The sequence below is a fragment of the Lepisma saccharinum genome, chromosome 25 (assembly GCF_977018435.1).
Source record: "Lepisma saccharinum chromosome 25, izLepSacc3.1, whole genome shotgun sequence".
Taxonomy (NCBI): domain Eukaryota; kingdom Metazoa; phylum Arthropoda; class Insecta; order Zygentoma; family Lepismatidae; genus Lepisma; species Lepisma saccharinum.
Window position 1 is genome coordinate 7,800,121 of NC_139253.1, and position 26,088 is coordinate 7,826,208.

At 37.5% G+C, this 26,088-nt stretch overlaps 1 protein-coding gene across 1 annotated transcript in view; it reads right to left on the reverse strand.

The window, feature by feature from the left end:
* The window catches only part of LOC145978540 (endothelin-converting enzyme homolog), a 172,640-nt gene that overhangs the window by 43,620 nt on the left and 102,932 nt on the right, over positions 1–26,088 (reverse strand). The window contains exons 15-16 of the mRNA XM_083111199.1: positions 24,058–24,116; positions 23,796–23,844 (exon numbers count right to left, since the gene is read on the reverse strand). Of these exons, the coding sequence (XP_082967325.1) occupies positions 23,796–23,844; positions 24,058–24,116 (108 nt within the window). The remainder of the gene's footprint in view (positions 1–23,795; positions 23,845–24,057; positions 24,117–26,088) is intronic.

The window sequence follows — 26,088 nt, forward strand, 5'->3', positions numbered from 1 at the left end:
TAACTAACTAACTCTCTAGCCTTCTTAAACCCGAAGGTTCATGGCTGCAGCAACACAGGCCTTCCATCTGTCCTCATCTTGAGCAAGATCTATATACTCTTTTCCATCCCTACCGATTTCCTTTAGGTCTATCTCAACGTTCTCCCTCCATCTTCGTCGGGCCTCCCCCATGGCGCAGTGGTAGCGTCTTTGCCTTGTAATCAAGGGGTCCCGGGTTCGATACCTGGTGGAGGCACAAGTGGTTCGGATCCCACTTTAAACTGTAGGTCCAGTCCCGATTAGCCTTACTGTGCATAAAGTGGACTTAAAACAGCAACTCCATCTTCGTCTTGGCCTTCCTACAGGTCTCTTACCATCAGGTTTCCCAACAAGAATCCAATAAACTCCTCTTTCCTCTTTTATAGTGTAAAAAATATAATAAAATTAAAGTTAAATGTAAGCAAGAAATGCCATCTATCCCCACGTGAAATCACACATTCCAGTTTGGTACCTTTCTTGAGGTTACTTTTTAAAAATTGTAAATAAGCGAACATTACACAAGAATGAACCCACCACGACAACTAGCGCCCCCCCAATCTTATGACCCTATGGTTTATGACAATATGGTTTACCATTGAATCTGATCCCAACAGATACATGATGTCACTAATGACAGGAGTTGAAAAACAAAATGGTTATGCAGTTAAACCTGAGTTATATGTATGTCAAGGTAAAGAGAAAATAATACGTATAACCATAGGCGCCGACTCCATAGGGCTTGGGGGGGGCTTTAAGACCCCCAATATTAACTATGTAGGGCAGAGCCCCCAAATAATTTTGCTTAAGATGATTTAATGTATTATTTTGCTTCTCTTGTAAAGTTTACTCTGAATTGTGCCACATGAACTTAACTTTAAATAAACATTTAAAATTTTCTAGACCATCAACTTTGGGGGGGCTGAGACCGCTAAACCATCAACTCTGGGGAGGCTATGACCAGAGACAGTCTGAGTATTGTTAAAATGTTTACTAAAAAGAGTTTCAAAAGACGAGGTGCATGAACTAGGGTAGTGGATGGGACGTTCGGGCTACAAATGGCTCACATGACATTCTGAACGAGGTCATTGATATATTAGGGAGGTCTGTTTTGCGCTCCGTGGTAGCAGATATTAAAAGTCGGGAATATTTTGCTATTATGGTTGACGAAACTTGTGACATGTCCATCCGTGGTATATTAATATTCTGCAAAAAAATGATATTTTTGAGGAATTCATGGGCTTTTATTAGGGGTGTGCGGGACGGGATCGGGACAGGAAATGTTCGAAATTTCCGGAAGCTCTGAAAATCTCGAATTCTACACGTCATTTTCACTTTAAGTGATTTGTGGATTAAATACTAACAATTTACGATAAGTTCCAGAAATTGACAATGCAGAAAACGTCGAGAAATAACGACATTTTAAAATGAGCATTCGGTATTTCCCGACTGCTCGGGATCGGGACGAGACATTTTTTCCCCGATCCCGGTCCCGACTTATCGGGATCCCGCACACCCCTAGCTTTTACGAGATTCCGAAAGCTGAGGCCAAAAGTTAAAAAAGGGAGAAAGTGAGTCATTCATTAATTTTTTTCAGTGATCAGAGCCCCTGCGTATAACTGAGAATTACTTTCAAATCAGATTTACTTAACACGCCATTATTAAAATAAGTGCATATATTTTGAGTTACAACATACAGTATAATACAGGTCATTTCTGTCATAAAGTGCTAAATTAACGAATTTAAAAGTTAACAGTTTGATTCTTAAGTACATTACATTCGCCACTTTAATAGTTTTATGTCGATTAGCGTCCACTTCCCGTATACAACTTACTTTCTGGTGAAGCATGCAACTTTTCCTCTCTCATGAATTTAATCATATCATCATTCATATTCATTGTTGCAATTAGCCAAAAGTGACAATAAGACGGTGTTAAATAACAAAAATCAAATAAAATCAAAAGGAAAATAGATTAAAGAGAATTATGTAATATTTCAGGAAACATATAAGCAGCATGACTGGTATCTTGTTCTGAACAACTGCGTCAAATCTCCTCTGATTTCATGCCGCGTGCCGCCTCTGTTTGTTGTCTTCTCTGTGACACCGCCGGCCGCACTCCCCTTTCTCGCAATTCCAGACCGACCGCCGCCGTATCCACCTATCCTGTTGCGTATTTGTGTTTTTGTGTGACATTGTTGTAGCTTGGTTACGTACAAATCAACTGTATTTTATGTTATAGGTATAACACAGAATTACCTATAAATGCATTACGTACAAGTAAAGGTTAATTAACTCGTTTTAAAATTATATTTTCCCGAGACCTACAGTAATTCACGTATAAAACCGAATTACGCAGAACTGAGTTACGTATGAAGGAATGTGGATCGTGACGCTACGTTCAGATTGGGTTCGATTGTTGGGCAGAGTAAAACACCCAAACAAACAGGCTGATGTAGAATAGGATATCATATTGTATCAACTTGATAATTAATAGTTAATTCAAATCACCAAATTTCGTACTTGTAACTAATAGTTTCGAAAATATCGCAACACCAAATATACCATGTGATATCGGTTTGGTGTTTGATTTCTTTTTTACTTAAACCTATCCAATCATTAATTTTACCTTTACACCAAGCACCATTAAAGTGTTTATCGAACCTATTGGTAAACAGCTAATAAACACAAGAAACCAACCAACACAATAAACAGCGTCTAAAATAGAGGAGTAGCATAACCAAAATCTCTCTTTTCTGTCCGGTTTAATTGATTGATTTGGTGTTTTAAGTCCACTTTATGCACAGTAAGGCTAATCGGGACTGAACCTACAGTTTAAAGTGGGATCCGAACCACTGTGTGCCTTCACCAGGTATCGAACCCGGAACCCCTTGATTACAAGGCGACGACGTTTCTGTCCGGTTTAAGTACTAGGGTATAATAATCGGAGGTTGAAATATTCAGCTAATGAAGAAAATCGTAAACATCAAGAAGTTTTAACTTGCATTTTGCTATTTATGGTCAAAATTATATGTATACTGGTTAATTGCGGCGATGAGGATGAACTATTATATATGTGATAAAAGAAACACAATCTAAAGGCAGCCACACCCTGACCAAGATGAATATCATGACTCATTGAATTTGCTGTCAGAATTAGTAGGTCACTCCACTAGACACTAAATAACAAAAGGGGAATCTTCAATCTATTAATATTTCCAATATCAATTTTCAGAATTTTATGGAGTTGATTGTATCAATATATATTTCAATGCATAATAATTAGGATTATTAAAGTATAATGAAAGCGTTCGTTATAATTGAATTGAATTGTTGTTTTAAGTCGACTTTATGCACAGAAAGACTAATCGGGACTGGAACTACATTTTAAAGTGGAATCCGAACAACTATGTGTTTCCACAGGGTATCGAACCCTGGACCAGCGATTACAAGGTGACCACGCTGCCACTGCACCATCAGGGAGGCCCACACAGACCTATTATAAGTCTTGAAGTAAAAATCATATGTTGCAACAAAAGGAAAGAAGTTAATGACGAACTATGCATGCAAAAACAATAGTAATTTCTCATACACACATTCTTCGTTTGGCAACTTCACTCATTGCCATATCATTTCTTCCCTCTAATCTCTTCAACGCTGTCACTTACATTGTACTTAATTCCTAGCCATACAAGCCATTTCAGGATTATTGTGTTTCTGCACAGCAACAACAAGAGAAGAGGGCCTAGGGGAATACTGCACACACTCAAAATGCCAAAACATAGATATCAACTGAGCAGACGGTCCCACGAATCACAACAATTGCCACTTTCAGGTGAATGTGGAGGAGGGGATATAAATTATATACGTATACATACGTATATAAACACAACTGTTTATTATTATTATTATTATTATTTTATTTATTTGCTTACTTAAACGTCCTCGTTGTCTCCAACGGAGAGAAAACCACAATCGTAAATCTTGGTGCGTTGCCAGAATTAATTATATACAGAGCATTCCCTTACATTCGCTACGAGACTCGGCGGCAAGCGGCCCGGTAGCAGCGTTTGTCTTTGCCTGTGAACGGGGTCCGCGACAGTCGCTCGAGTCGGCTATTAAAATTACAGTTTTCATATTGTGTACTAACCTTGACTACAGAAGGTGTTGAAAATGATGTCCCTCTGCTACAACACATTCCTGGCATCTCCGAAAGAAATTGGCATTTACACGTGCAAGTTCGTTTACTACTGTAATTCTCCCGATTTCTCGTACAATACTCTCTTTTAACGCACGGATGGTGTGCGGATTGTCTTTGTATACTTTATTTTTTAGATTTCCCAATTTTTCTTTCCACTTTTATTCAGAACTAACACTGTTACTCTAAACTTTTTTACGAGGTTTAATATAGTGGTCCTATGTGGAAGGGGAACACCAGGAAATTTCGTTGCAAAACGTCGTTGCACTTCTCCACAATTCCTCTTTCCGAAGTAACACTCGACAACGTAAATTTTGTTGTGCCATATTAAGCCACAATCTTCAACACACGCACACGACACAACACAACTTCCGAGGGAAGATTATACTGGCGTCAGTCTGCAACGTCAACAGAAAGGGAAGGAGAGCGAAGGCAGGGAGAGCGAAAAAAACAGACTGTAGCGTGCGACTGTCGCGGACTCGTTCACTGGGAAAGACAAGCGCTGACGCCGGGCCGCTTGACGCCGAGTCTCGTAGCGAATGTCGGGGAATGAATGCTCTGTAGAAGTGCTGAGATGGTGTGGAATGAAATTAAGGGGCGCGGTGTTGAAAATAAAACACGAATCATGCATGAATGTTTTAGCCACTAATTGAAATTCCAATAATATGCCAATGAAAGTGGATAAAACTAGCGAAAGGTGTCCCGGGTTCGATACCCGATGGAGGCACACAGTGGTTTGGATCCCACTTTAAACTATAGGTCCAGACTTACTGTGCATAAAGCGGACTTTAAAACTCCAACTGCTTCACTCTTGCTCGGTTTTAGTACAAGACATGTTTAGAAATTTGATTGATTGAGTTGGTGTTTAAGTACACTTTGTGCACAGGAAGGCTAATCGTGACTGGACCTACAGTTTAAAGTGGGATCCGAACCACTATATGCCTCCACCGGGAATCGAACCCGGAACCCCTTGATTACAAGGCGACGATGCTACCACTGCGCCATCGGAGAGGCCAAAAATTTGAAAAGAACAGCTTGTTGATGGGAGGCCAATGACACATGAAAAATTGGAAGATTTTTTCCAAGGAAAGGCAAGCAAGGTATTTTCCCACAGGATGGGAGGGAATATGTTTCAGAAAATTGATAAGACACATTTGACTTTTAAGCCCATAAAAAAATTGAAAATTAAGAATTATATTTACAACCTTTCTACCTGCATATTTAAATTTGATCACGATCGGACGATTTTTTAAAATTTTTTTGATTTCTTGTTTGGAAAAAGCAAAAAAAACGGCAGTTTTTTATTCTCAAGACGACTAAAAATCGAAAATAATTGGTTACTATAGCTTAACACAGAATTGAAACAGTCAAATTTTGATGTAATTCGTTTTTATTTAGGTCTACTGATTTTTTTTAATTGGAGTCCAAAACTCGAGTATACATAGCTTTTGATCCGATAGTAGGCAGACAACAAAAACGGTGTATCAACAATGCAAAGGATAACACAAAGCACCTGACACTGAGCTATAGGCATTTATCGACAAACACAGACTACTTGAAACATAAGAAGAAACAATTCTTAACAACAATGCTGACGAAAGAAAGACAATGGCGGCTTGCCTTTTTAAACTGCAGACAGTACAGGAAAGAAATCGGGGATCAGTGTTTGCCTGATGTAAACAATAACAGCGGTCTCACTTTAGAACGTAACATTCGGCGCTGAATATGACATGAGACAGCATGGCACTCTAAGAGTTGTTGTTGTTGAGTTGGTGTTTTAAGTCCACTTTATGCATAGTAACGCTAATCGGGACTGGACCTACAGTTTAAAGTGGGATCCGAAGCACTATGTGCCTCCACCGGGTATGGCACTCTATAAGAGTTGGTGTTATTCGTTGAAAAATGGGCGAGGAAGAAAATTAAAGGGTGCGCAAACACTTCTTCGCACCTACCCCTTGGCACTGACAAAGAAAGGGTAGTTCAGAATTGCCAAGCGTCTGGTCTGAACGTCTGACCACTCTCCCCCCACTTAAACAGGACAGGGAGGGGGGAGGCGGGCGGGGGGCGGCGTTTTCCTTTGGTTCGTTTTTTTTTCAAGGGTAGCAAAATACTCATTGCAGTTCATTCCATCAATACTTGCGTCAGTAACATCTCTACAAGCAAAGGACAATTTGATCAAATCTCATACTCTATTAATTAAAGTAGTTAATATTATTATTATTAATATTAATATACATATTCAAACTTGCAAGCAAAAACGTAATTTCAATCAAGTTCAACGTAAGATTCTTTTTAAGTACACTTTATTCCTAGAAAGGGTAATCGGGATTGAACCTACAGTTTAAAGTGGGATCGGAACCACAAAGTGCCTCAACCGGGTAACGAAGTCTGGACCTCTTGATTACACTACGTCCTGGAGAGAGAGATTCTAAAATGGCAAACTTAGGTTTCTCAATGGGTAAACACTAGTATTGTAACTGTGAATAGTACAGAGTATACAGAATATGAAAATCGCCTTGTAAACTGGCGATATGCAGTGGAGGTGCACTATACACTGGTTCGAATATTATATTATATAATATGTAATATATTATATATTACATCTTATATATTATATGAATAACTTACTTTCTGTCCTCCAAAATCTGGGGGAGAAGTTAGTTCAGTGTAATACGACGCCAGGGTTTCCGGGTTTGAATCCCAGCCTGGGCATGAGTGTCCCTTCCTAAATTTCTTCTAATCACCACACATCCGCACCGTCGTGGTTAAATAAAATGGCAGAAAAGCGCCTCCTAATAAAATTATTGAACACTGTGAAAAAGTAATTCACGGACTGTAACTTCTTTCTTAAAATCTGTCAGCCATAATTCTGTTTAATTACGTTGATTATAAGAATAATTTTAAAAATATATTTTTTTTAAATTTATAAAGTGCTTATTTTTATTACAAAGCGAAATGAAATAGAATGTTTATGGATGAATGAGGAAAGAATCTGATTCCAATATTTCAACTGATTTTACAGTCGAATAATCATTACTGACTGAGGGAGCGTAGGGCGGCAGTGTCCCTCACTTTTAGCCACTTTTGTTCCGACACTATGCTAAAGCTTATCTATAAAGGAAAAGTAAAGTTCCTTTGCGCAACCCAGTTTTGGAACCCAATCGCCGCCACTGTAGACAGCACGCCTTGCAACACACACCACGATCCTGAGCCCAAAGGAAATTTCCCCTCCTGGCCACCTTTAGTTTTCTTTGTTAGGCTGTGAAGTCAAAATGGAGACTTGCTACTCCTTGCCGCAGGCCTATCTTTCATCCCTCCCTCATGTATATGCCAGTGGGCGATGCACTGACCATACGTAGGGGACGATTCGTTGCTGCCACTCGAGAAGAGGGAAAACATGTGCCATATACTAAGTTAAATACAATTGAGTCGCCGTAGTTTTCTGGTTTTCGATATCATAGTCTGCTCCAATTGTTCTCACGGTGCCACTGGCGTAAGCAGGATTTTTGTTCTGGAGGGGCTGAAATTGTAAAGGTGTATAGTATATAGCTTTGTTCTAGAATTGTGGGATACCGAATAAAATATATAGGCTATCGTACATTTTGAACTTTTCACTCTTAAAATTGTACTCGAAGACAGAAATGGTTATCGGGTGTCATTTTAACTTTAAGAGAGGTTTGCGTTTACATCTTTCCTTTCTGTGAGTTCTTACATATTTTCTTTTAAAATTTGGATTTTCTTAAAATTTCTGGAGGGCAGTAGTAGCCCCATCAGCGCCCCCTGCGTACGCCAGTGCAAGGTGCTATGCCCCATAGGAAATAGAAACCTTTATTGCTCGCACAAAATCATGCGTGTCGTGTCGTTTCAGTGTGAAATCCCCATGTAACGTGCTTCTCTTGAAAACAAAAATTTTGAACTGAAGCGACACAAGCTGCATTTATAGCTTGGACTGGACTATGTTCTCAATACGGTGCATCGTGTCACCTGTTTCTGTTGTTCCCGCATACGCAATGAATCTTTTGCATTAGATTGAAGGGTCTCGTGTCGCTTGTCGCTTGTCGCTTGGGTGTGAAATCACCATGTCGCTCGGGCCATGCATAAAATTGACTTGGTCTGTTCAATTGTGTGCGGTGTATGTGTTGCTTTAGTGAGCTTTTGCATGTCGCTCGAACTGGGCTCTTCTCTCATTGAGAGATTTCACATTGAAGAGACATGTGGTGCTTGAGAATCTCACCAGTCGAACTCAGTCTTCTGGGGCTACTGGTAAGGTGTGAAACGTTGATATTGATTGACTAGTTCCGAAGCGACATGTATTGTGTGTCGCTTTGGTCTGAAAGCTGCTTGGCATCTCCGTGTTGCTTGTCGCCTGTAACTTTCAGACCGAAACGTCAAGTAACACGTGGATTTCACTCCAAACAGCAAGTGCAAATGACATATGTCGATTGGAAACGCGTCAATCCGCAGCAACGTTTCATAACGTAGCGGCAGGCATAATAGGTCTCAGAAACTTGCGTTGGATTGGTGAAATCCTCAAGCAACACGTGTCGCCTGTAAGTTCGGTGTGAATTCTACCTTACTTTAGAGACATGTATTACGAAAAATATTGAAATGTTAGTGAAGAACCTATTCTTATTAATGTTTAACTACGTATTTTGCCATTTTTGAACATATGCATCTGCATTTTAGTGACGAAAGAAACATTTTAAGGGTGGAAGGTATTTCGGGAAGGAGATTGAAGTCGTACTCTTAAATACGCCACTGTCACCACAGAGGAGGAGCAAATTTTTAACGAGTTGAGTAGACGGAGAAAACGAATAGTTAGACCACAATTAAGAACGTAAATATGTATGTTGTTTTTGTACTATATTGTCCTGTATCTGGCTTTTGTGCTTTAGTTAGATTAAGCGCAATCATTTCCAGTATTCTAGCATAGGAACTCTGGTTGAATATTTTGTTAATTAATACAAGAAGAAATCCTACTAGTTTGCATTATTGATGAGGAAATACACAAGCATTTCCTACAATATTCTTTGCTCGCTCACACGCGCCCTCCGGCAGATTGCTACAATTCTTCGTTGATATATATATTTTCCGAGAAATACGAGACATAATTGCCCAAGCTCAAACCGTTATATTAAATACGGCTACTATCACACAACGAACCCTCTCAGAACGCAATCGTGAAGCGCCGTTAACATTTCCCATGTAGGCAATGATGTAGCAACGCTGCATTCTCCAGCGTTGCAACTTATGCAGCACTGCGAACAATGCAACGTTCAGAGCCGTCAGTGAAAAATGCTGAGTCATGTAAGTTGAGGCGGAGATCCGACAACGCTGTTCTCTGCAACCGCAGGCCCCACCCCCTACGATCTTCCTCGCTCCGCCTTGACGTCACCGCTGATGTAGTTCCGCAATTTTTCACACACTGCAGATGTCTCTGGCGTCGCACAAACGACACACACGTTGTGTGTAGGTGATAAGCACAGAGCCCCGTTGAGAGGAACCGATAAACACCTGATACACACGTACAGGCACAATGCCCCGAAAAGAGGAACCAGAAAAATGCACTGTTTTGTAGCATAACTCCGAGTACAATTGTCGGACATTGTTCTACCTTTTATCAAAATATAGATCTTGGTCCCCTTCGTCGATTAATTCCACGACATTAAATTTTCCTTTGCCGGTTCGGCCATAATATTAAATAATGTGCTTTCTCGTTCCGAGGAACCACCAAAATTACCTCGCAATGAAAAAGTCCCTCTTAATGCTGGTAATTTTTCTGATCTTGTTCCTCGTAATGACGGGTATACCAACGCACACACACATACACACACACACACACAAACACACATATTTACTTCCGGTTTAAGTTCAATTGGATACCAGGTTCAATTTGTTTATCTAATATTAAAACAATGTAAATCTTCTAGAATTGTTCTGTGACTCTCTCATTTCTTACATCATAAACATATGATTTTTCACCTATGAGAATAACACTACATATGGTGTCATCAGGGAGTGTATTGTGAAATTCACAGATAATTTTAATAAAAACTCTCGGGAAATTCCCGTGAAAAATTATGACCCCTCGGGAATTTCCCGTTTTTTTCTTCTCGGACCGGCTTAGGGTATATAAAGAGATTTTGCATTACTCCTCAGCCAGTATTGTGAGAGTTGTTGAGGAGAACAGATGTGTTGTTACAGTGCTTTTCATACTTACAGGCCTGTTTGGTTTAATTCTTATTATTCATATTAAATATATTTCTGGTATATTGAACAAAAAGGGCTTATATTTTGTATAAAAAATCTGATATTTGTTACATCCAGCTTGTTTGTTGTAATCCACTCTTATTTAGAGTTAGGCTTATATCTGTCCCAGCCTGTTATACAAATATCAATACATAACACAGTGTAAGGTCATTGCCTTTCTAGGACATGCATGTCTGTGCAGGAATTTGTGCTAGGTCAGTGTAGATCAATATTTATTCTCTTTTTCCACTTGTAGGCTATTAGCTTTACAACCTGTCATAATAAGCATAGAGTTTTGGTTTATAACCCAAAAAATTTTATATAATAAACTGAGAATAAAAATTAACAATATTAACATATTAAATATACACAAGAAATAAACAAAGCACACAGCTGAACAAAATATATATATATTAAGTACAAAATTTTGAATTGAACCCCAGGAAATCTTATATAATAAACCAACAACAAAAATGCCAAATCAAAAATATTGCAATCAGTGTAATAAAAATATATCCAGCCCCAATTGGGCCAGACACCAAAAGAATTGTGACCCAGGCAAATATAGAACTCCCACTAAAATATGTCCTAAATGCCACAAAATATTTAGCAAGGCATATTTCAATAGACATGTGGGCTCTTGTTCTGCACAGTTATCAACATTGCCCCCACAACCATCTACATCTGGTCTGAAAAGGAAGCATGAAACACCTGTTAATGCTGGACCGGCAAAACAGCCACGCTATGAAACCATCCATAGCAGTTTTAATGGCCAATTAAGGGATCACCGGTTTGTATCAGAGCCAAGATGCGGTATTAAGACTTTTTTGAACAGTATAAATCCTGATGTGCAGGCAATTCTAAATGCACAAAATGGCTCTTATAAGCTGTCCCTCAAATTGTTTTCACAATATAAGAAGCCAAATGGCACAAAATTTACACAGCCCCACATAACAGAAACTGTACCTGTATACTCAAATACAAATTCAGACAAAATAATAAGCAGTTTGATAGATCAATTGAATATTAAACACTCTGAATTTGCAGCAAAAGAGTCTGGATGGAGCCTATGCGGATCTCCACACAAGTTATATGTTGATATTTCTGAATTCAGCCCATTACAAGGTTCCACTTATGTGCCATTACCTGCCAATATCAAAAACAAAACAGCCGTGGTTAATATAAAAAATAATGACCAGAAATGCTTTTTGTGGTGTATTTTAGCTGCTTTGTATCCAGTTTCAAGGAATCCTCAGAGAATAAGTTATTATAAACAGCATGAAAATGATTTTGATGAGTCAATGGAGGGTTTAGAATATCCAATGTCTGTTCAGAATATTGATAAATTTGAAAAAAAAGCCAGGCACATCAATGGCAAACAATTATCTATTAATGTATTTACTTGTTCTACTGGCCGTGAAAATTGCTTGATAGATCCTCTCAGAATCAGTACACTTGATGATGAATCTGCTATTCCGATTGATCTGCTTTAATTGAAAAGGATGGCACAAATCATTACACTCTGATACATAATCTTAAAGCTTTAGTCAGAACACAACTAGACAAAACTCATAGAATATTCAAGTTGTGCAGAAGATGTTTGTCTGTATTTGATGGTCAAAAAATAATAAAAGGGGTTCGGGAAGTGAATGCAGAAATTGCTAAAAACAAGTTAATTGAGCATCTGAAATACTGTGGCAATCATAAACCTGTTCATATGGTGATGCCAATGCCAAGTGAAAATGCAAAATTCAAAAAGTTTGAAGCCTTGTTGGAACACCCAGCATATATAGTCTGTGATTTTGAATCAAACCTCAAACCTCTTGCATTCTGCAGCCCAGATCCTGAGGAATCTTCAATTACACCATACCAGTTACATGAACCTTCTAGTTTTTATTATGTGATTGTACAGGATGGTGTTGTTAGTAAAGAATATTTATACATGGGAGCAGATGCCATCAAAGAATTTGCAGATAGAATAGAAAATGAGTGCCATGACATAGCATCTAATGTCTTATTAAAATCAAAACCCATGTTGCCTTTAACAGAGAAACAGATTGAAGATTTCAATAATGCAGAAAAATGCCCGGTATGTGATTCTGAATTTTCAGATGCAAATATCAAGGTGAAACACCATTCTCATACAGATGGTAAATTCTTAATGGCCCTGTGTAATAGCTGCAATATTAAGATCCAGAGACCAAAATTTGTCCCTATATTTTGCCATGGTGCATCCAATTATGATTTTCATCATTTGATCAGGTACGAGGGGTTTAACAAGCAGAATTTAAATATTTTAGCAGAAAATGATGAGAAATATATAGCTATTAGCAAAATAATTAAAGTTAATGGTGTTTCTATTCACTTAAGATTTCTTGATTCATACAGAATTTTATCGGCTAGCCTGGCTACACTGGCCACTCAATTATCTGATGATCAATTCAAAATCACATGTGCTTTGTTTCCAAATCAGGACCTGAAATTAATTAGGCGGAAGGGTGTATATCCATATGATTATGTTACAGATTTTTCTAAATTTGATGAGTGTTCTCTGCCACCACAACAAGAGTTTTACAGCAAAATCAGAGCATCTGGAATCACTGATGAAGATTATCACCATGCCCAATTGATGTGGAACAATTTAAAATGCCGGACATTTGGTGATTATCACAAGGCTTATTTAAAACTTGATGTCACTCTCTTAGCTGATATATTGCAGGCATTCAGAAAATCTTCCATGCAAAATTATAAGCTGGATCCAATGTATTTTTACAGTGCTCCGGGCCTAGCATGGTCTGCAATGTTTTTAAACACTAAAATGCAATTGGATCTGATCCAAGATCAAGATATGTATCTGTTTATGGAACAATGTATAAGAGGAGGCATGGTGCAATGTTCTCAGAGATATGCCAGAGCAAATAACAAATATATTCCTGATTATGATCCAGCACTGCCATCAAATTATATACTGTATGTAGATGCAAACAGCCTCTATGGTTATGCCATGATGGATAAATTGCCATATTCAGGGCTTGAATAGGTTGAAGATTTCAATATTGAGGATCTTCAGGACTTTGATGACAGTCACTATGGCCTGTTCTTAGAGGTTGATATGACAATTCCTGATAATTTACACAACACATTTTCTGATCTGCCCCCAATTCCTGAGGTTAAGTGCTCACCTGGCTCTAAACAGAAGAAATTGATGATGACTCTAGGGCCGAAACAGGATTATGTCATATATTACAAAAACCTCCAGTTCCTGATGAATCATGGTGTTCAAGTGAGCAAAGTTGGAAAGGTTTTGAGGTTCAGGCACTCAAGATGGTTGAAGACATATACTGATACAAACACAGAGCTTCGAACATCTGCATTGAGCCAATTTGATAAGACCTTGTTTAAATTGATGGTCAATTCAGTGTATGGCAAAACAATTGAAAATGTCAGAAAACATATTGATGTTAAAATAATTACTGACCCCAGCCGGAGCAAAAAATTGATTGCAAAGCCCAACTTCAATTACAGAAGAATTTATGATGAAAATATGGCACTTTTCAACATGAAAAAAACAAATATTAAATTTGATAAGCCTGTTTATGTAGGGGCTGTGATATTGGAATTGGCCAAATTACACATGTTAAAATTGTATTATGATGTGTTGAAACCTTTTTATAAGGATCGTGTAAAATTGATGTACATGGATACAGATAGTTTTGTTCTTGATATTCAAACAGAAGATGTTTATCAAGATATGGCACAGCCTGAATTGTTTAAATATTTTGATACCAGTGAACATACAAAAATTAAACACCACAACAAAAAGGTGCCTGGCAAGTTAAAAGATGAGACACTTGGTGATGTTATTGTGGCATTTGCTGGGTTAAGGGCCAAGATGTACAGTTTTGAAACATGTAGTGGTGTTGTTGCCAAAAAGGCCAAGGGCATTGGCAGAGTAACTGTGGACAAAGAGCTTGAATTTGAGGATTACAAAAATTGCCTCAAATCATGTAGCACAATCAGAACATCAGAAAATAGAATTCAGAGTGTGGATCACTTGTTGACTAGCAATATTGTAAGAAAAGGGGCTCTGGACCCACATGATGATAAGAGATGCATTTTGTCATGTGGCATACATACTCTACCATGGGGTCATTGTGATTTGAAAAGTGGCAAACAATGCCCAATTACAGAGCATGATTTGAAATAAATAAACATGCCTATGAACTTATTTGGGTTCAAAAAACAGGCTATTATGGACCTGCCAACAGCACAACCCTCTTCTGATATAATATCTAAACTAAGTGCTTTGTTAATTATTCATCTGAACAGCATACTTATAGATGTTGATGATGAAACAGGTAAAATATTGTACATATTTAACAATAATTTAAATCATTACCAATTACCTGTAGGTGGGCAATTGCAATTTATTACAACCCCTGAGGGTGATGTCAAGATTTCAGTAGGGAGAAATATTTATAGAATTAAGCACTCAAACATGATTTCTGGCACTGTATATACTGTTTCTGCTGGTGACTGCTTATATATTGAGGTCCCTGGGTCATATGACAAGCTTATACCTTTTTTTATAGAATTAAGAATCAGATATTCAATAATAAATAACCACTAAAACAAAAATGCCTAATGATATTTTTGGTCATACAAGGCATGAAGATCACAGTGATGAGATTCTGATGCTTGATGTCAGAGTCAAGAAATTAAGAAGTGATTTACAAGCTTTACAAACCACACTCAATGCCAGTCTTCAATTAGAAATTACAAATTTACAATCACAATGCATGGACCCTCTTCTTAAAATTGACTCAGAACTCAAATTATTGCTTCAGAAATATACTGATTTGGCCACATTAGATAATTTTCAAAGTTTAGAAGAAGCTGTAGCAGCTCTTCAAGCCAAATTTAAGACCCAGGCCACCAACTCTGACCAATTGAAACAGCAATTGGAAGAGCAGATTAATAATGTCCAGGCACAGCTCCAAACAATTGTCAAAAGCATAAAATAACAAGAAGATTTTGATCTAGTGATTTCCACTCTAAAAGAACAGATTCAATCACTCCAAATACCTAATCTGGGCCCCTTGAACAATGCCATAGCCGAGGTTAAAGAAAAAATTGAGACACTTGAAAATTTTATGAACAACTTGCCATCTTCTGATGCTTTGAGTGCAATAACTCGGAGTGTTGCCAACATTAAGCTGCAACTTGAAACATATGAAGATTTTGGAAAAATTCAAAGTACCATAACCCATCTTGAGGGTACAATAGCAGCAGTGCAAAGTGATTTGACAAATATACAAGAATCCCGCCTGCCTGGTATTGTAGACACACTTGTCAGTGTCCAGGAACAGATCACAAAGCTTGAAAACCTCAACACTGAATCTGAACTATCACATTTTCATCACTTGATCGATGATATCCAAACAAAACTTGAAATTTTACAGCAATCAACACCCACTCAGGCAGATATAGCCCTGCTCCAAAATGCTATGCAAAATGTGGCTGATGCTTCTGAATTAAATAATGTGAAATTGGCACTTGAATCTTTGCAAAATACTGTAACAAATCTGCCTACATCACAGGAACTTAAAAATATTAAGAGGGCAGTGAATCGCATATTGAAATCAGAAGATATCAAGAATATCCAGACAGAGATCAAACAACTTACTCAGACAGTGGCCACTCTACCAACTAATCAACATATTAATGAACTGCATGCCCTGTTTGAGGATATCAGAAGACAAGTCCATGATCTTACTGCTCAAAATTCAAAATTGGCAGTTATTGAAAATTTGCAACAAATTGTAGCTAATATCAAGCAACAGCTAGGGACCATGGAATCCAATCAAGCAAATGCTCTGTCTGTTTTTGGCACCCAGCTTCAAGAGATTGTGCAACAATACAAGAAACTTATTGTGGACATAAAAATCAAGCCAGGCCATGATGATGTTGTTAGGACCATCAATGAGCACCTTGAATCTGTAACAAGCAGATTGCTTACAGCAGAAAAAGAAATAACAGGCATAATTGAGAATCCAAAACATACAGTAATTCTTGAATTGTACAGCATCCCCAACAAAGAATATGATTCACCATTTACACCAGTTGGCAAAATATATATGCTGTCCCCTGCACAATTTTATTACCAGTTTTTTGTTGGGGGCACATTGAGACCAATCAAGATCAAATATTGGCTTCAACCACAGGCACACCACTACCCCACCTTATCAATAACAAATGCTGACAACAAACCAAAAATCACCAGTGTAGAGTTAGAGGATTTTGCAGATCCCAATACATTAGAAACAGCCTATGTTGAAGATGATGGCTCTCTGGAATTTAATATACAAATAGGGGACAAATTATATTTAGAAAATCCTGCAGTATCAGCTGCGGAACACCCCATAGTTGCAATATTCTTGTTTTCATATTACGTCTAGACAAATTATTGTTGATGAATTACACAGACAAGCCAGACATAATTATAAGAGACTGCCAGTAGTCACAAAAGGCATAGATGATTTATGGCAAGGGGACTTGATTGAGATGGCAAGTGGACAGCTGAAAAACTTAGACAAAATCAACAAGGGCTACAAGTATCTACTTACTGTAATAGACACATTTTCAAAATTTGCCTGGACTGTGCCACTCAAATCCAAGACTGGAAAATGTGTTACAGAAGCCTTCAGGACAATCATCAATCAGAGTGGAAGATCACCGCGCTATTTGCAAACAGATAATGGCAAAGAATTTTATAATTCTGTGTTCCAACAATTTATTAAAAGCCAGTCAATAAAACATTATTGGAGTTACAGTGATCTCAAAGCCTCAATTGTAGAGAGATTCAACAAAACCCGAAAAAATCTTATGTATAAACAATTTACACTTCAAGGTAATTATAAATGGCTTAATATTCTTCCAGAACTTCTACATAAATATAACAACTCGGTCCATTCCACAATCAACATGAAACCCTCTCAAGTAACTTCATCTGATGAGCAAAAATTGATCAGGACTGTTTATTATCCTAGATACCAGCCAACAACAAGAAAGGCCAAATACAAGGTGGGTGATCAAGTAAGAATCAGCAAATATAAGCACTTATTCAAAAGAGGCTTTACAAGAAACTGGAGCACTGAATTATTTACAGTGGTTCAAGTTAAACCTGGGACCCTTAACACATATATAATAAAAGATCACCGAGGAGAAATTCTCAAAGGCAGATTCTATGAAGAAGAACTCAGCAAAACTAAACAGCCTGACACATATCTCATAGAAAAAATCATCCGCAGAAAAGGCAACAAGTTATTTGTCAAATGGCTAGGACTTCCAGAACACAGCTGGATCGATGCAGACAAAGTGATAATATGAGCACCTGGGATGTTATAAAAAGGCTGCCAGAACCTGAACAGCAGATTAAGAGAAATGGCAAGTTGCTGCCTGAAAATATTAGATGTCTTATTGTTGGGCCATCGGCTTGTGGTAAAACTACACTAATGATTGATAATTTTTTATTGGCACCCAACTGGTTAGACTGGAAAAACAGGCACTTGTATGTCTTCTCTAAGAGCTTGGAACAATTAAAATATCAGCAGCTGATGAAGCTATATGATGGATTGGATATTGCCACTTTTGAACCAGATGTTAAGCCACTCCATGAATGTTTCGATAATTCTGTTGTTGTGTTTGATGACATTATACTGGATAATCAAAACAAGGTTAGAAATTTCTTTACACAGGGCCGACACAAAAACATTGATTGCTTCTACCTGGCACAGACTTTTTCTAAAATTCCGAAGCAGCTGATCCGAGACAACAGCAATTTTATATGTGTGTTTCATCAAGATCATACCAACCTCAAACACATACATGATGAATATTTAGGTGGGGACTTGAGCTACAATGATTTTTCCCAGTTTTGCAGTAGGTGCTGGAACCAGGACAGTTATGGGTTTGTCACAATTGATATGACAAGAAAACCCAATAGTGGCAAATACAGAAATAAAATCAACAATTTTCTAGACATTGAAACATATATAAATAACCATGAAAAGGCCAATCATTGATGATCTTAAATTAAGAGATTATCTTGTAAAAAGATTTAAGGGATGGAAATCACAGAACCGAGGAATTTATGAACAACACAAAGAAACAGAACAGCCTATTATTGATGCTATTAGTGAATTAGGTAAAAATATCAAAACTGTTACAGAGCAAAATCAAAATTTGATCACAGAGCTTGTACCTGTAGCTGCAAGGAACATATTAGATTATCCAATCACCCCACTTTCCAGTATTCATACACCTAGTCCTGTTGCTCCTCGAAGAATTGAAGCTACTCAGGATCCTATTGAATTGGGTCTTCTTGCTCAAAAATATTTAAGCACACCTAAAGACAACAAAGATGAGGTCTTTGGCTTATATGCTGACACAGAGCGTGATGGTAGCATCATACATAGAATTGGCAATTTCAGAGTAACATTTATGGGAGATGATATAATTGTATATTCAGAATCTCATCTTGGAGAAAGAGGTGGTTTTGTTAAATATCCCGGCACACCTGGATTGTGGGAACTGATGACTAGGAAAAGGCCTGGCAGCTATACAGATCAAGACTATGAGCACTACAAAGAAATATTAATAAAATCAGATGCTCTATACCAGAACAATGATCCCACACAAAAAAGAGTCAAGTCTAGCAGTGGAGCAAAATACAACAATTTAATCAAGCCCATATGGTCACAAATTAAGACTGGCAGTGGAATCAAACAATACAACACCCTGCCTAAAGAATTTGTGTGGGTTGATGATGTCAGGAAACTTGTAGATAGGTTATTGGTGATAGCTGGGGAGGAAAATGCTGGCAACCACAATTTTTACAACGAAAAGGTTGGAATTATGGACATGATAAGCACAAAATTGTCTAATTTTATAGTGAATGACACTAAGGGGATTGGATATCTTATAAAAATTATTAATACTCTACCACCTAAATTTTGGAATATTTCTGAGGGTCGGGGGTTGGTTAATGACATTATAAACAAGCTGCCATTTGAACTACATATTCCAGGCTATCAGTATTGTGGTCCCGGTACAAAATTGGACCATAGATTAAACAGAGGTGATCCTGGTGTTAATCCCCTAGATGCTGCTTGTAGAGACCATGACATAGCATACAACACACATTCTGATCTTGACAAGAGACATGTTGCAGACAAGAAATTAGAAGAGGCTGCATTTGGTAGATTTGTAAGCAAAGATGCTTCTTTGAGTGAAAAAATAGCAGCATTGGGGACCACCATAGCTATGAACACCAAACAAAAACTGGGGTGGGGGCTGTGAATATGTATATAATAAACCTACAATGAAGGCCAAGGGTGTTATGTATCAAATACCTTATGCAGGTCTTAAATCTCTTAAAACTATTGATAGTCTTTTAACCAAAAAGTAGCGCAAGAAAAAAAAATTTTGTCTTGCAAAGGGCCATGGTATGAAATTGTTGCTTAGTACCCCCCAATTAAAAAAATTACAACAATCCAGGAAAAAATCACATGTGGGGGGTTTCATATTTACTATCCCGGCCATCTTAGCAGCACTTGGGGCTGTTGGGAGCTTGGCTGGGGGATCAGCTGCCATAGCAAAAACAGTAATAGATGCCAAGAAAAATAGGGCAGAATTAGATGAATTGAAGCGCCATAACCTGGCCATGGAGAAACAAGGCAAAGGTGTTAAGAGAGCCATAAATAAGTTTAAAAAAAACAAGAGCCGCTTACAAACCAAGATATTGAAGCTTTAATCAAGCCACTGGGCATCAAAAATTTTAGAGGTGTGTACATGTCTGATTCTTTACCAGAACAACCACTCAACAAAGAGTGTGGCATTGTTAATTTGGATAAGTACAAAAATCAGGGCACTCACTGGATTTGTTATCTTAAATATTTAAAAGATGAGGCATTTGTGTTTGATTCATTTGGAGGTGTTCCACCTGAAAATTTAATAAAATATCTAAAATCAGCTAATCTTTATTACAATAATGCCCGTGTTCAAAATTTCAAAGATGTTAATTGTGGACATTTGTGTTTATCTGTTCTCAGATATATGTCACAAATAAATAAACCATCAATTGAAAATTTTCAAAAAGCCTTGTGGTATTTAAAACATCATGGGGGTATTCCATCTCACCAGCCAAAATTCAATATTGAAACTCAAATTACATGATGATATAGTGTATCCCAAAACAATAGCTCTCAGAGCATTTTATGGCATGTACTTGATCCCTAATATTACACACCACAACAACACAATTGCAGTAGGGGATCAAAAAATTGTCATCACTCCAGGGCAATATAATCTGTCCACTCTAAATACTCAATTACCCAGAGGTATAGTATTACCTCAAAATTCTGTCACTCACAGAGTAGAGATTGTATCTGCTACAGAAACAGTGGATCTGGGTACTATAGGAGAGCTGTTAGGATTTGAGAACAACACAAAACTTGAACCGGCCATCAAACACACTGCTATTAATATACCTAAATTCTTAGCCATAGAGACTCTGAATATTCACTGTAATGTGGCCGAGGGTATGATCACCAAATCAAATGGCATAGGCACTCACAAACAAACTGGCATCATTGCAACATTCAAACCTAATTCTGAATTTATGGAGCCAATCATCTACACTCCATCCCCAACATTATATTTTCCTGTGTGCCATAATAGAATAGATAACATTGAATTGATGGTCACTAATGAAAAAGAAGAATTAGTTGATTTTGCTGGAGCCACAACAACTGCAATCATAGAGATTAATATTTAAATAAAAATACATACAAAAAAAATGGAGAATATTGAGAGTTATGAGCTACAATCATTCCCCCCAAACAGGAGGACATTTGCAAATTTAAATCAACCCAACACAGAAATTGAGGTTGATCTTGATGTAGGGGATGGCTTTATACACCCCCACAGAGCAGATCTATACATCAAATTTGATGTTGTAAAGCTCGATGGAACAGATTATCCGGCAAATTCAAATATAAGATTGGTAGATAATTTTGTGCCGCATCTGTTCTCTGAAATTGAGATCAGAAAGCATGGTGTTGTTATAAACAGAGTGGATTATCCCGGCATTACCTCCACAGCTTTGGCCACACTAAAATTATCCAAAACCGAGGCTTCTTACTACAAAATAGGTGGATTTGAGGCTGGTGATAAAATATTAACCAAGAACCACACAGTGCTGTTCCCCATGCGCCTGTTGCCAGGATTCTTCTCAGATTACAAAGATATTATGTGGAAGGGTGGTTTAAGAATTACATTTAGAAGAGCTGCCAATGATAATAATGCTTTGATGAGGTACAGCACATTAAACTCTACAGGGGAAGCTTTGCCTAATACCCTACCTGATGAGGGCAAATGCATTATTCAGACTATGGAGCTAAGAATCCCAGTTGTTGAATATGAAGCCAGTTATGCTCTTAAATACAAAGCAGATATAATAAAAAATCCACAAGTACCTTTACAATTTTATACATATCAATGTGTACAAAAACCTGCCGCTGGTACCTATTATGAGTTTGATGCTACAAATTCATTCTCCAGTATACAATATGACATGCCGGATTTTGTGGTGGTATTGTTTCAGACTGGAAGACACAATAATCAGGAAAAAAATTCAAGTGGATTTGATAACTGCAACATCAAGAACATATATCTTAAAAATGGCAGAAATGAGGTATTTCCTAGAGAAAATTATAATTTAGACATTTCCAAGGATGATTTCCTTAAATTATATGAAGCATTTACAGCATACAAAAGGGTCACTACTGGCAATACTGACATGTATTACACACCAGATGAATTCAAAGCACAGAGACCCATGTTTGTCATCAACACTTCAAAAAGAAAACAAGTTGTGGTTAATGACAGGACAAACATTAAAATTATCTGTGAATTTCACAATACACTCCCTGATGACACCATATGTAGTGTTATTCTCATAGGTGAAAAATCATATGTTTATGATGTAAGAAATGAGAGAGTCACAGAACAATTCTAGAAGATTTACATTGTTTTAATATTAGATAAACAAATTGAACCTGGTATCCAATTGAACTTAAACCGGAAGTAAATATGTGTGTTTGTTTGTGTGTGTGTGTGTGTGTGTGTGTGTGTGTGTGTGTGTGTGTGTGTGTGTGGGTGGGTGTGGGTGGGTGTGGGTGAGGGGGGCTTAGTTTTAGGTGTGGGCAAAAAAAAATATCAAGAGGGGCATATTTTTGACAGGTTTATGGACAACAATCTCACAGAAGTGCCTTTTATAAGTGTAGGCAAATCAATCTGAGGGGGCTCATCATTTGTACACTAGGATTCAAAATTCTTAGAATTAAGAGCATATCACACTTGAAGAATTGGGGAATAAGGGCATCTTGGCATAATTTTAAGTGTGGGCAAATCGGGCTGTTTAATTATATGAGCTCATCATTTGTACACTTGTAAGTGGTGCTGGTTATATTGTATTTTACACTACTCTTTTTTGTTATAAAATATCTCTACAATTTCACCATTTGAATTACATTAACTCTTTCCAGAAATATCAGGGGAAAGCACTTGCCCCCATTGTCTCCCACCCCTGCGGGCGCCCATGTCCATATATCTGGAAAATAAGCAACAAAGGACGATTCAGCGAACAACATTCCCCACAATTCACTGCGCGAAATCACGCCGCCATATTTTAAGCAAACAGATCAGATCTCTGCGTTGAAAACATGCCGGGTAAGCATTGTGCGTATGATCTTTGCCGAAGTGATTCGAGGTATGGTTATCGTGATCATATAAAGAATGCGTACGTGTAAAATATCGCAATTTTTTCTCGCTGTAAGAAGGATACGCTTTCCTTAACATGTGCGAATTTGTTTGCCGGAGTTCACGCGTATTTCTTCCCGAAGTGCACTGCGTGATGACGTCAAGTTGAATATCGTTCATTGATTGCATTGTAATCCTTATTTAGCAGTTGCTATTTCATGGTGTACGATACCTTGGCAATTCTAAGAAAGAGAGATTTTAAAACTATGTCATTCTCTGAAAATATGATCATCTAATCTAATTCAATTCCTATTAGGCTTTAGACATAAGGTTTATTCAAGTTCTAATATCGATAGGGTGTACTTTCTCAAATGTTGCTTGTCGTACGGATATTACATTTAAATGTTTAGATTTATAAAATTAAAAATGAAATAAATTTTTTGACGGCTGGTGATGCCTCGTGAAATTATGCGATTTCTTATCAGCTAGTAGAGCAGTATGTTTGTACTTACTCCAATCCTAGTTCGTAGAATGGAAATTGAATGATCGCTGCTGGAATATCTGAAATGAACATAAATAACACATATGAATAAAAGTTTCTAAAATTTATATAGCCTATTTTTATTTTTTTGCGTCCAAAGACAAATCGAGTGAGAATCAAATTAATGAGAAAATTAACATTTCCCGTTCAATCTGAGGAATCTAGAATATTTAAAATTAACACCTTTCAATTGACACAAGTCTACAAGAAAGTAATGATTGCGATGCACTTACTTATTGCATTTTCGTTTGAAGTGTAAAATGCATTAACATCTGTAGGTGTGGTGGCCCAACTGCAAGAAGAAAAATTAAGACGTTGTTTTTCCGTAACAAGTATAGTGTAAATATTCAGATTTGTAAAATAGAGTAGAATAATAATTAAAATTGCGAACGAGGGCAAAAGTTTTTTTCTTATCAAAATACGAATAAAATGTAATTTAAAAATTAACGGAATATACAGGGTGTTTCATAAAGGACTTTACAACTTTGTAATTACCTATATATAAATTCATTCACACGACTTACAGAGCTGGTTTTGGTGTCATTTTGTAGCAAAATACATCAAGTTTTCACCCTATAAGTTAGTAAGGTTCAATCTGACTTCCATTGGTAATTTGGAAGACATCCCATCTGAAGTCGATTTCTTGCCAAACCCGCTGCAGCATGTCAGGCGTAACTTCCTCAACTGCAGCACAGATTCTTGCTCTGAGATCAGCGAGTGTAGCAGGTAGGGGTGGTCTGAAAACTTTATCTTCGATAAATCCCCAGAAAAATCAAGAGATGTCAGGTCTGGTGAACGAGGTGGCCATGCAATTGGCACACCTCGACCTATCTACTGATTTGGTTACTGAGGAAATCCCAGACGTTGTTGAGGTAGTGTGGCGGTGCGCCGTCTTTCTGGAAGTGAATCTGCAAACTCTGCAAACACTCGCTGGAAACCAGTGAAGGCAGCGATTTTGGTACAACTGTCGCTAGCACTAGCGGTGCTGTGATTCGGAACTAAGCTTCTATGTGAGTCAAAACTTCATGTATTTTGCTACAAAATGACACCAAAACCAGCTATGTGAGTCTTGTGAATAAATTTATATATAATTACAAAGTTGTAAAGTCCTTTATGAAACACCCTGTAGTTACAATCAGAAATTCTTATTGGTTTGAGCGAGATGTCCACTCATTGTCCTATTTGTGTCTAGAAACAGTATATTTCCATTCTAAGGAAACCCAAACTTATATATAAAAGAAGAGCTATAGAAGGCCTATCGCTGAAAATTTTACCAAATTTAATTACCAAAGTTCAAACTTATTGTCCATCTAACCTAGCTACAAGGTAGCCTACTTATTGACACTTTAATACGTGTAAAATATCAGCACTTAGCCATGAAAAGGTATTATTTTTTTCGTAGGGGATAATTTTTTTGTTAATTTCCATACTGCTTTTAATGTTATTGCATTACTGCCCCAGACGAGAGGGGGGATATCATCTTTCACTTATCAGTTAAACACAATATAATAGTGATCCCAAGCCAGACCCTGTGGCAGAGTGGTTATCACATCGCGCTGCGACGCCAAGGGTCCCGGGTTCGAATCCCGCTCGGACTTGGTTGTTTGTGAATGTCCATTCATCAATTTCATCATTTCATCACTCATCCCCATCTTCGCAAATTAGCCAAGAGGCACAAAACTCGAAGTAAAATAAACTAAATCAATCATTCAATCAATAATGATCCCAAGGTCAAAGACCACTGTAACAGATGCACAAATATCTTAAGAAAAGTTACTGCAAAATAGCTGTGAACAGCAAATAATTAGAAACGGCCACAAAGAAAACAAAACATCCATAGGAAATTCTACAAAGGAAAACGGGTAGTGCAGACAAGGATATTAATAAGAACATAGAAACCATCTCTAATGGCAAGAAGATAAATAATACCTTCAGTTTTCCAAAATTTTTAACTCGTACTTTTGCAACCTAGAGTTCTACTACAGTCCAAAGTACAAACTCACGTGCAACAAAAATAAATGTTAACTTGTATACTAGCAATAACACAATGTTCCTCACACCAGTGATAAAGTTTGACATTTTAAATGTTATAAAAACACTAAACAGTCAACGATCTTCGGGCTCAGATGAAATTCCAAGCTCTCTGATCAAAAAATTGATCCAGCATTATAGTCAAACTTCGTAAACAAACAAAGTTTCGACTGGTATTCTTAAAGCAAACATGAAATCAGATAAGTTGCCTCGGACGAACAGAAAGTACCATC